This window comes from Magnolia sinica, chromosome 8 (genome assembly GCF_029962835.1).
Source record: "Magnolia sinica isolate HGM2019 chromosome 8, MsV1, whole genome shotgun sequence".
NCBI lineage: Eukaryota > Viridiplantae > Streptophyta > Magnoliopsida > Magnoliales > Magnoliaceae > Magnolia > Magnolia sinica.
In genome coordinates, this window is record NC_080580.1 from 10,656,335 (window position 1) to 10,669,704 (window position 13,370).

General features: G+C 40.7%; 1 protein-coding gene across 1 annotated transcript; it reads left to right on the forward strand.

Moving 5' to 3' along the window:
* Nucleotides 1-9,607: 9,607 nt before the first annotated feature.
* LOC131252851 (laccase-17-like) lies at nt 9,608-12,865 on the forward strand. Its single transcript, XM_058253600.1, has 6 exons — nt 9,608-9,729; nt 9,819-9,970; nt 10,472-10,716; nt 10,801-10,929; nt 11,195-12,160; nt 12,707-12,865. Exons 1-6 carry the CDS (start codon nt 9,613-9,615, stop codon nt 12,835-12,837), a joined length of 1,740 nt encoding a protein of 579 aa, XP_058109583.1. The 5' UTR covers nt 9,608-9,612; the 3' UTR covers nt 12,838-12,865.
* Nucleotides 12,866-13,370: the final 505 nt, after the last annotated feature.

Sequence of the window (13,370 nt, forward strand, 5' to 3'; positions counted from 1 at the left end):
TGGTCAACATCACTGTAAGTGCCACGTCATCAATTTTTTAAATATATTAAAAAAAGTACATTTAATAAGAACTATAATGGAGACGTTAAACGGAAGCGGTTTGCGTGCTGAGTAACTCAGTATGGTAAGCGTAACATTGTCATTCGTGCATTATATCAACTCCATCCATCTCTTTTATCATCTAATTTTAGGGTTTTACAACAAAAATTAATCATATCCCAAGATGATAAAGTGGACCACACCACCTGAAACAGTGTGAATTGAATTCTATCATTAAAAAGTTTTTGGGGACCCACAGAAGTTTTATATCAAGATGATTTTTTTTCCATTCATCCATGTCTTTGTGATCTTATGAATAGTTTGGATGAAAAATAAACATCATTGGGGCTTAGAAACACTTCAATAGTGAAAATCAATACTTCCATTATTGCTTTGTTATGGTCTACTTGAGCTTTTGATATACTTCAGTTTTGGGCTCAACTCCTAAAATGATCTGAAAAATCGGATGGACGGCATGGATAAACCACATGAATTCATAGTGGGCCCAACAGAGTTTACTCAGTACGATAAGACTTGGTACGCAATCCGATTTCACGTGTCTAATGGGGACATGGATTTCTTGCCAAAGCCTTTTGCAGTAAGATCCTGCGCAAGGATTCCTGATGGGCCCACTGCAATGTTTGTAATAAATCCAACCCGTTCATCCATTTTTAGATATCATTTTAGGACACCATACCAAAACTAATGTATATACAAAACTCAAATGGGCCACACGAGAGAAAACAGTGGGGATTTAGTGTCCACCGCTGAAATATTTATATGGCCACAAAAGTTTTGCATCAGTCTAATATTTTGGTATTTTCACTTCATCCTAGTAAAAATGACCTTATAAACAGTTTGGATGGCATATAAACATCAAGAGGCCCAGGAAGGTTTCAACAGTAGGAATTTCTTTCTCCACTGTTTCATCTTGTATGGCCCAGTTGAGTTTTTTATCATTCTAATTTTTGGTTACATGTCTTAAAATAAGCTCTAAAAATGGATGAATGGATTGAAATTCTTGTAAACATCATGGTGGACCCCACCATATATCCCAGTGCTGGAACTTCATGCAAAAGGCTTTCCCCAGTGAATTCGCGTCCACAGTTTCCATTGGAAACGTATTGGCTACTCCCCTGCCACTCGGCGCTATGTGGGCCCACCATGATGTTTGTGTTTCATCCATGCCGTCTATCTTTTTTTTTTTTAGATCATTTTATGGTCTGAGACCAAAAATGAGGTATAACCCAATCTCAAGTGGACCACATTACATGAAACAGTGTTAAATGAACGTTGACCATTAAAAACTTTTTGGGGACCATAAAAGTTTTGGATCAAGCTGATCTTTGTTTTTTCCCTTCACCTGGGTCTTTATGACCAAACCAACAGATTGGATGTCAAATAAATAGTACGGTAGGCCTTAGGAGGACTTTAATGATGGATATCCAATTACCATTGTTTTCCTATGGTGTGGTCCATATGAGATTTATATCCCTCTCATTTTTGGGATCAACCCCTAAAATTATATGTAAAAATAGATTAACAGAATGGATGAAACACATACATCATGGTGGGGCCCACAAAACACCGACCACCACCACCACCGGGCTAGTGGTAGTGTGAGTAGCCAATCCGCTTTCATTTCCATTTGGGATTCAGCGCCACATTGAGTAGTGAGACTCACTACTGAAGTGATGTCACCCATTTATATGGGTCCCACTATGTGTATGTTTTATATCCACACCGTCCATCCATTTGGAGAGATCATTTTAGGGCATGAGCCAAAGAATGAATCAGATTTAAAACTCGAGTGGACCCCACCACAGAAAACAATGGAGAGAGTCACGCCCACCATTTATTATGACTGAATCCAATCCAAACCTCGTCACTTTGTCTATTGAACCCTGTCACTTTGTACTGCAACCCCGTCACTTTGTCTACTGAACCCCATTACTTTTTATTGCAACCTCGTCACTTTGTCTAGTGAACCCCGTCACTTTGTACTACAATCTCGTCATTTTATCTACTGAACTTCGTCATTTGTGTTGTAACCTCGTCACTTTGTCTCTGAACCCTGTCACTTTGTATTCAACTCGTCACTTTGTCTATATACCTCGTCACTTTGATGTTCAACCTCGTCACTTTGTCTAACGAACTCGTCACTTTGTGCTGCAACTCGTCACTTTGTCTAGTGAACCTCATCACTTTGTCTACTGAACCCCGTCACTTTGTCTCTGAACCACTGAATCTCGTCACTTTGTACTATAACCTCATCACTTTGTCTGCACATCGTCACTTTATCTATTAACCCGTCACTTTGTCTCTGACCTCAGTCACTTTGTCTATATACTCATCACTTTGTCAAGTACCCCATCACTTTGTCTGAAGCCCATCACTTTTACTAGACAAATCATCACTTTCAGTATTGCAACATCGATCACTTATAGTTATACCCAAGTCACTTTGTGCTGCAGCCTCGTCACTTTGTCTACTATATCTCGTCACTTTGTGAAGTACCCCGTCACTTTGTGATGGGGTTTTACTAGACAAAGTAATGGGGTTAAATAGGGTTACTGGACAAAGTGATGAGGTTAAGTAGGGTTACTAGACAAAGTGATGGGGTACATTAGATAAAGTGACGAGGTTGCAGCACAAAGTGACTGGGTACAGTATACAAAGTGACGATGTTGTAGTACAAAGTGATGGGGTTTAGTAGATAAAGTGACGGGGTTGCGGTACAAAGTGACGGAGTTCACTAAACAGTGACGGGGTTGTACTAAAAAGTGACGGGGTTCATTAGACAAAGTGACGGGGTTCAGTAAACAAAGTGATAGGGTTTAGTAGACAAAATGACGGGGTTGTAGTACAAAGTGACTGGGTATAATAGACAAAGTGACGAGGTTGCAGTACAAAGTAACAGGGTACAGTATACAAAGTGACGATGTTGCAGTACAAAGTGACGGGGTTCACTAGACAAAGTGACAAGATTGCAGTGGTATAGTAGACAAAGTGACGATGTTGTAGCATAAAATGACAAGGTACAATAGACAAAGTGACGATGTTGCAGTACAAAGTGACGAAGTTCAATAGACAAAGTGACGAGGTTTGGATTAGATTCAGTCGTAATAAATGGTGGGCATGACTCTCTCCACTGTTTTCTGTGTGGGGTCCCATATAAATGGGATCTGATTCATTCTTTGGCTCATGCCCTAAAATGATCTCTCCAAATGGATGGACGGTGTGGATACAAAACATACATCATAGTGGGACCCTTATAAATGGGTGACATCACATCCCCACCATGATGTATGTGTTTCATCCATTCCGTTAATCTATTTTTACATATAATTTTAGGGGTTGATCCCAAAAATGAGAGGGATATAAATCTCATATGGACCACACCACAGGAAAACAATGGTGATTGGATATCCATCATTAAAGTCCTCCTAAGGCCCACCGTACTGTTAATTTGACATCCAATCTATTGGTTTGGTCATAAAGACCCAGATGAAGGGAAAAAACAAAGATCAGCTTGATCTAAAACTTTTATGGTCCCCCAAAAAAATTTTAATGGCCAACGTTCACTCAACACTATTTCATGTGATGTGGTCCACTTGAAATTGGGTTATACCTCATATTTGGTCTCAGATCATAAAATGATCTAGAAAAATAGATGGACGGCATGGATGAAACACAAACATCATGGTGGGCCCATATAGCACTGAGTGGCAGGGGAGTAGCCAATACGTTCCAATGGAAACCACGGACGCGGATTCATTGGGGAAAGCCTTTTACATGAAGTTCCAGCGCTGGGATGTATGGTGGGGTCCACTGTGATGTTTATAAGAATTTCAACCCATTCTTCCATTTTTAGAGCTCATTTTAAGACATGTAACCAAAAATTAGGATAATCAAAAACTCAACTGGGCCATACAAGATAAAAAAGTGGAGAAAGAAATTCCTACCGTTGGAACCTTCCTGGACCTCTTGATGTTTGTATGCCATCCAAACTGTTTATAAGGTCATTTTTACTAGGATGAAGTGAAAACACCAAAATATTAGACCGATGCAAAACTTTGTGGCCATATAAATATTTCAACGGTGAACACTAAATCGTCACTGTTTCCTCTCGTGTGGCCCATTTGAGTTTTGTTTATACATTAGTTTTGGTATGATGTCCTAAAATGATATCTAAAAATGGATGAACTGGTTGGATTTATCACGAACATCGTAGTGGGCCCATCCGAAATCCTTGCGCAAGATCTTACTGCAAAAGGCTTTAGCAGGAAATCCGCGTCCCCGTTAGACATGTGAAATCGGATTACGTACCGAGTCTTATTGTACTGAGTAAATTCTATTGGGCCCACTATGAATTCATGTGGTTTATCCACGCCGGCCATCCATTTTTTCAGATCATTTTAGGAGTTGGGCCCGAAGTGTATCAAAAGTTCAAGTAAACCATATCAAAGGAAACAGGGGAAGTATTGATTTTCACCATTGAAGTGTTTCTAAGCCCCCAATGATATTTATCTTTCATCTGAACTGTTCATTAGATCACAAAGACATGGATGAATGGAAAAAACAGATATCATCTTGATATAAAACTTATCTGGGCCCCAAAAACTTTTCAACGGTAGAATTCAATTCACACTGTTTCAGGTGGTGTGGTCCACTTGATCTTTGGATATGAATAATTTTTGTTATAAAATCTTTAAATTAGATGATAAAAGAGATGGATGGAGATGATACAATGCACGAATGACAATGACGGTGGGCTCCACGGGCTTTACTCATTAAGCTTACCACACTGAGTTACTTCCGTTTAACGTCTCCGTTATAGTTCTCATTAATTGTACTTTTTTAAATATATTTACAACTTTGATGACGTGGCACTTATAGTGACATTGACCAATGAAAACGCTGGAGTCAGGTCCCTGCCTCCAGGACACAGAGGATCCGCACTCGTATTCATGACGCCAGTTGGCACATCAAAGAGCCCACGTTCAAACAAATAAATAAATAAGGAATGTAGGTGAGTATATACATGGATGTATGTCCATCTATGTATGCGTATGTATGCAGGGGAGGAAGTAGGTGTATGGACAGGAGTATACTGTAAGGAGAGCAGTTGGCACAACCTAACGGTGCAAATCCTCCCATCCTCCCGACCGTACGAGTACTTGCAAGTGCCAATTTCATTATCTGTTTTTTTTTTTTCTTGAGTAGACTATGGTGTGCATTTGCCACAGCATAGTAGACTATGGCAACCATCAAACATTAAAGAGACAAGCGTATACACATGAATCAAGCCCGCCCAAATAATTTTCTCACTGTGGACAGGAATCTGCATTAATACAACCATCCCAATCACCTAAAAACATGTAACGGTTCAAATGGTAGAGATCATTTGCGAATTTGGTCTCTTCTACCATCCACTACAGGGTTCACAATCCGGACGGTCTGGATTGACGTATGTATGGTGGATGAGTATATGGCAAAAGGTCATATACTCTTGACTCAAAATCTCATTAGGGTGGTTAGGGAAAAGAAGGAGATAGTTTGCTTAAAGGAAAATGATGTGGGGCCTATTGGTAGGAGCTTTGAATTGGGTGTGATGTCATTTATCGAGTTTGGACCATATCCTATCGTGGAAAAGCAAAAACCATCAGTAAGTACAGGTCCCTGTAACTTTCTCGGTCTCTTTGTACAGCGAAAAAGGACCTAATAGCAACTAACATGATAATCACATATCCGAATAGCCTACACCACCTGCTTTGCCCACCAAGTAGGACAATCTGTGTTTGTTGGGTCCACCATGTTTTATATGTGAAATCCACTCCATCCATCAGGTCATAACCCTTTCGTTCAGTGTATAAGAATTGGCAAAGTGAAAAAACTCATATGGGCCACACCAATGGCAAGTGTAAAATTGCACTTAAAACCTCTGAGTTCATGTGTTGCTGCCAGTTTGAGTTTTAGATGGGATTGATTTTTGTATATTCCATTCATCCAGGTGATTCAAACCTGACGAATGGATTTTATGAAAGATACGCATGGTAGTGACCCCACACACAAACTTATGGTGGGTGTCCCATCCATATTGTTCCCTGTGTTGTGTCCCAACTGAGTTGTGGATCTTGATGGTTTCTTTCCCCAGTACTGATATCTTGGAGTCCACCTGATGGATGGAGTGGATTTCACATGTACAATATGGTGAGCCCCAAAGAGCTTGGGTATTTTCCAGGCCTTTGCATAAAACAAGTGTTGTAGAGGTTTCCCATGAGATAATTGCCATATGTTTTGCTGTCACCACCAAGATTAACGGTTGGGTTGAAAGAAAAGGAATGATAATGCTATCATTCAAGTAAACGTATGTAACAACTCCTCTTTGTGAAACAAACAATGGTGGGACCGAAGCTTGTATGTACCGTTTAGGTTCAGTTTATACAAGTTGGAATAAGTGGAATCAAGGTTTAATGATCCAAACCGCTAGTATGGTGGGCCTCACAGACGATGGCAGATGCACCAAAAACAATCCAGATTGGAAGATCCTAACTATAAAATATTTGGCCTTCTCTGCCGAACATGTATTTGCTTCATCAACTATCAATTTGTCGGCACCTGTTAAAGGGTTTGAATTCTCGGGGAATTTTCAATGCGTGGGCCATCCACAGTGTGGCTCATAATATCAACGGTTCAAGTCATAGAACTATGGGCCCAACATACTGTACAAATAGAGGAAGGATCCAATGCATGAGAATAACATGGTAAAAGATCTCATTGCACCAATGACCTCATGTTCCAGTGAGTATCCTATAACTGTATTTATTTTTTACCATAACTCCGAGGTGGGGCCCACCCAATGTATGAAAGTCAGTGTATATAACCTATCTCTTTTTCTTTTTCTTTTTTTTCTTTTTTTTTTTTCTTTTTTTCGCAGAGAAGGAAGTGATAAGGTTGATCACAGTCTTCCTGGGAATAATTATTCCAAATCTCCATACTCAGAGATTTCTTAAATTCACGAGAGAAGAAATAAATTCTAATTAATTAGAAAATAAATTGATTGATGATAAAAATGAATTTCACAATCCTTTAAATAATGATATCAAACCTAAGAAGAAATTTCATAATCAAACCACAACTCAAAACTCCCTAAAAACATGATTTACATTTCTTCTGAACTTTATGATTTTCAGCCAAAAATAGTAAGTGGCCATCTGGCCTAACCATGTTATTCGCCTAATTTTTCTAATCTCTGTTCATGTTAGGCATGACTCCTAAAACACAAAATGATCAAAAGTTATAATCGAATTAAAAGTTATTGTTTATAGTAAAAATGAAAATAAAATAAACTTTTGACCATCGATCTGATGAAATCTCACAAATCTGGCATGGCCAACCTAGCGTAGTGGAGTTGGTTGGCTAAAGTAGCTCTTCTTACCCCATAATCGTATTATACGTGGAAAAACTTATTTCAATTTGCGAGATACACCTGTTTTAAGGTTCCAACTGTCCAGATCACTTCGGCCTCCAAATGGGTCTTCTCTAATCCATCTTCACCGTGAAAGTGTCTACAACCTACTCTACGCCATTTTTGCTTATCCCAGATATTTTAATAAAATCCGGATCCTATGCTTGTCAGAATAGAAAACTTATATTTCTAGCAATATGGTTGGATCACATCATCACACACGCTGCATTAAATGTAACAGTGCTGGCAACTTCGTTGATGTTGATGACACAGACCAATCATAAAAAATAAAAGTCGCCTGTTTGTGGTAAGCAGAGAATTGCTTGGACAAATGCATGATCAATCATGGAAAGATCATCTTTAAGCCCACACATGTGTACAGGTGAGCTCGTGCACACCACCAAACATGCCAGCATGGTGGACTGGGGAAATATCCAAGCCATCCATCAGAAGTATACTGCCATTAGATCCTTTATCCCAACAGATCAGTCTACCAATCAGGTGGATCACAATTAACTTAACAAATGTACGGTTGTGAAAAGATCATTTATTACTAATATCCTCGCAAACCTACTGAGTGCTTGTTTGGATACCACCAGAAAAGTTACTTTTTAAGTAGCTTTAAGTATTCATTAAGTTATTTTTTACCGTTAAAATAGTATAGTAAGAAGTAATGATGAATGGTGCACATTAAAGATTAGCCCTTAACGATAAATGACTCACATTCAAGATGCAGAGCCCATACAATGGATGGTCGGCATCAAAGATGGGCCCCACATGATAGACCCTAAATATGAGAGTACACTGAACAAACCTGAGTGAAACAAAATATACCTTTTTAAAAAAAAAACTTTTAACACACAATTACATTGTTTATGAAACAAACTTATTTACTTTTTTTTATATACTTATTATTTACTTAATAAGTAAAAAACCAAGATAAATTACCTATTACATAATTAGTAAATTATCTAAAGTAACTTAGAATCCAAAAGCTCGCTCAAGTGGCCCATATTTATCTTTGGGTGGTAACACGATGACATTCAGTTGATGGACGGCGTGGATATTTAGCCTATCAGCCATGATGGCGTGGCTGGTGACCTGTGCATTAGCTGACTTATACACGCATGTGGACTTACCAGAAACCACATCACCAACACCCAAGTGAGAATTGGGACTGGCACTTCCAACATCTCGCGATATTGTCGTGGAATTTTGCTTAAACGATATTATTGTGTTAATATCGTGACATTTTTCAAAATCGCAGAGTTTTTAGTTTGTTTTTTTTTCTTTTACTGAGATTTTAGTGGAAATTTTTTACAAGCTAAAATAATTCAGTTTTCAGTTGTATATTCAATTGTTTAAAATTACTAAATAATATGGCGAGAAAAACGTGAAACCTGAAAATATCACGAAAAATTCCGGGCAGAGAAATTGCCGAGAACGAGATTTGTTAAGGACCGTTTAAAATAAAATTAAAAATCTGGAAATAAAATGACTCCACTTCGTCAACACTCTACAGTTAAGGTCGACCAACACATGGACCCTCGTCAATGACTTGGGTATTTTGGGTATTTCACCTCTGAAGAAATGTATGAATGGCCCACATTTTGAACGGTACACACGAGCTTTTAATTTTGACACGTGGGCCCCATTGTTCAATAATCCAGGTCGTTGGTCTGTTGTATCCTGCAGGAGATGAACTACTCCTCACAGTTATTCTAGACAGGACAATATAAAATTTTCATCTGTGGTCTACAATAGACGGTCAAGATGAGAGAAATCCAACAATATGCAACAACCATCGAGTGAGAAAGGTCAAAATATTGGTGGCTGATATCTTCCAATCTTGGTGATTTTTGGAGCATTACTCATCCATTGTGGGACTCAACAAACCAATGGATTCGATTACTAGCAATAGACCCCATTTGTCAGAATTGAAAACCCATCTATATTGTGTGGGACACCTATCATATAATTCATGACCATGAAAATGAATTCCATAATCTCATCACCTAATCAACCAAACATTCTCTATATAAACATCTAGACTCGACAAGTATAGCAACACCAAACTCTTAAGAGAAAAGAGAAAGAGAGAGATGGCTCTTCTTCGAGCATCAGGTGCTGCATTGCTTCTTGTATTGAGTACCATGTTCCTCTTCCCTGAGCTCGGACGTGCCGATCATGCAGGCATTACCAGGCACTACAAGTTCGACGTATGTCCTACCCCGTTACCCGCCATGCATGTTCAGCTAATTGCATTTATTATGTTCTTCTCTGATGTTTTTGAACTCTTTATTGGCAGATTCGGTTGCAGAATGTGACGCGGCTGTGCCACTCGAAGAGTATCGTGACTGTCAATGGCCAGTTTCCAGGGCCGAAGATCGTAGCGAGAGAAGGTGATAGGGTCGTTGTTAAGGTGGTTAACCATGTTCAGAACAATATCACCCTGCATTGGTATGGAACCATCTTACAACTTTAATATCTGTTTTCTTATGGGAAATGATATGATCAGATGCCCAACAAATGATGTGGGGGCCACGTTTGTTAGAAACCCTTCTGGTATAAGTGACATAGGTCCCACCTTTGTTAGTCACCTTCTAATGCTGGGCCCACCTACATGCCAACCTCCCTTGTGATTATCCCATGGATGTGCATCGACCATTCTCTTATAATTCATGAGAATAGAAGCCATTGATGAGGTGTAACAATGCAAGGGGAATGATACAATGGACTAGTCTCTAATCCAGACCATTCATATACCTTGTCACACCACACATTAGAAATAGCCTGTAAATCGACGTGGGTCCCACCATGTTATGACCAACATGATCTACCACAAGTAGGAAAAACACATAACTCTATAACCATAAGGAGATTACAATTAGAATATATACTTGTGTATTAACCCAAAATGCATTTGATTTGGATTGTTTGATATGGTGGATTTGAGAACAGGCATGGAGTTCGACAACTCAGGAGTGGATGGGCAGATGGACCTGCATACGTGACCCAGTGCCCCATTCAAACTGGCCAAACCTACGTCTACAACTTCACCATTATTGGCCAAAGGGGTACCCTCTTTTGGCATGCACACATCTCATGGATGAGATCGACCATCTACGGTCCCATCGTGATCCTCCCCAAGCGCGGCGTCCCTTACCCATTCATCAAACCATACAAGGAAGTCCCGATCATCTTCGGTAATCAAAAGAAAGATCATAAGATTATACAGCCTAAATACAATAAATCAAGATAATTAAAACGAACTTGAATCTGAATTGCAGGCGAGTGGTTTAATGCAGACACTGAGGCCATCATTACACAGGCTCTACAGACTGGAGCTGGCCCAAACGTCTCGGATGCATACACTATCAATGGCCTCCCTGGTCCCTTGTACAACTGCTCTGCAAGAGGTAATTCTACTTATAATGCGGTCCGTTTACAGTTCTAGCCCACCCCGATCTCATGGTAGACATAAATGGGTTCGATCTTGGTTCAGTGTGGTCAATTTGAACACAGACCATCTATATTACTAGGCCTAATTGATGCCTGTGCTAGTCTCAAGAGGCACACATGCACTAAGCCCAATGGGACTACGGTTCAGACCATCCCGACCCACTTGGAACATGTATCCATCGTATCTCTCACTATTCTTTGGGGTTGCATGGTGTGGGTCAGATACATTCAAGTTGAGTGTGGAGCCTGGGAAGACTTATCTCCTCCGTCTGATCAACGCTGCACTCAATGATGAGCTCTTCTTCAGCATCGCCAACCACTCCCTCACCATCGTCGATGTCGACGCCATCTATGTTAAGCCCTTTGATGCCGACATACTCCTTATCACACCAGGCCAAACCACAAACGTCCTCCTAAAGACCAAACCACATTACCCAAATGCAACATTCTTCATGTCGGCCCGACCCTATGCCACAGGCAATGGCACATTCGACAACTCCACAACCGTTGGATTACTTGAATACCAAAGACCCAATTCATCAAACACTGTTGGCATGAAGAAACTCCCACTCTTCAGGCCATCCCTTCCACCTCTGAATGACACTTCTTTCGCCACTAACTACACCAATAGACTGCGTAGCCTCGCCAACGCACAATTCCCCACCAATGTCCCTCAGACGGTTGATAGGCGGTTCTTCTTCACGGTCGGCCTTGGGACCCAGCCATGCCCCAAGAACCAAACATGCCAAGGGCCCAACGGCAACAAGTTCGCCGCATCTGTCAACAACGTCTCGTTTGTCCTGCCGACCACAGCCCTCCTCCAGGCCCACTTCTTCGGGCAATCCAATGGCATCTACAATGCTAACTTCCCAAATAACCCTCTAATCCCATTTAATTACACGGGTACCCCTCCGAACAACACGATGGTCAGAAATGGCACTAAGGTGGTGGTGCTTCCATTCAATGCGAGCATTGAGCTAGTGATGCAGGACACTAGCATTCTTGGAGCGGAGAGTCACCCTCTCCATCTCCATGGTTTCAATTTCTTCGTTGTCGGGCAAGGCTTCGGAAACTACAACCCCAACAAGGATCCGTCCAACTTCAATCTCGTCGACCCCGTCGAGAGGAATACCGTCGGAGTTCCATCAGGTGGTTGGGTCGCCATCCGCTTCCAAGCAGACAATCCAGGTCAGTAATCTATCTAAAATGCACAAGGAAATGGTAGGCGGGAATCCTGACATCCAATTTTAAAATTGGTTTTTGGAAATTCTCATTTTGAAATGCTTGCTGGATTCCCGCCAAACGTCCTTTAAATGGTGGGGGAGAAGGTTATCCCTGTATGGATTGAGTTTGTATTCACATGAGTCATGGGTTATTGTATATCTCATAGATAACAGTGTCCAGATGCGGTGATCCATGCAAGTGGAGCCCATTTCTAGTTGATCCAAACCGTCAATCTGACGGTCCCATCGTGGATACGGAAGGCGTAGAAAACTTTTGGGATGGTTAGTATTTATGAAAGTGGAGTATTTTTAGGAATTTCCACCATGCATGGTAGGGCGCACGAGTTGGACGGTTCTGATCATCTAGCCGGGGGCTCCACTTGAACCAAATGGACGCATCATGGCACTCTTCACGTTCAGATACATTCTTTCAGTTAAGGATAATCTAATTTCAGATACACTCTTCACGTAACTTTATGCTGACATGGCACGATTGATGACGTGGAAACAGGTGTATGGTTCATGCACTGCCACCTGGAAGTCCACACCAGCTGGGGCCTGAAGATGGCGTGGGTAGTCTTGGACGGGAAGCTGCCCAATCAGAAGCTGCCACCTCCACCTTCCGATCTTCCCAAGTGTTGACCTTGGACGTTTTGGGGGGACTCATTTGGTTTTGGAGTGTTTTATTTTCATGAAACGATGGAGTGGTTTTGTATTAACAGAATTGAGTTTGTAAGGGTGGCATCGATAAGATCAACGGTTTCGATTTCATCATCAGTTTATACCATGCGATCTTTCTACATTTTGGCATTTTATAGCCGTTTAAAAATGAGTTGGTAATTCATTATCTTTGGATGCACGGAATTCTAGCGCACTGTATTGTACTTTTGGAACGTGTGAATGATAATCCGAACCGTTTATCCTGTGGGCTCCACTATTGATAGTCTGGTACTAACAATAAAAATAGCCTCCATCAGAGCATCCAAACTATCTAATCAATGAGCCGTTTCTAGTTGTGGATATACAGAATGAACGGTTCGAATTTTGCCCGTGTATGCTATGTTGGAGGCTAGCCAACAGCTGGGGTGTGGTGATAGTTTACCACCATTTTGAAATTACACTCCAACCATTGAATGTGCACCTAGTCGCACACAAATCTCATTTTTCCAAATATG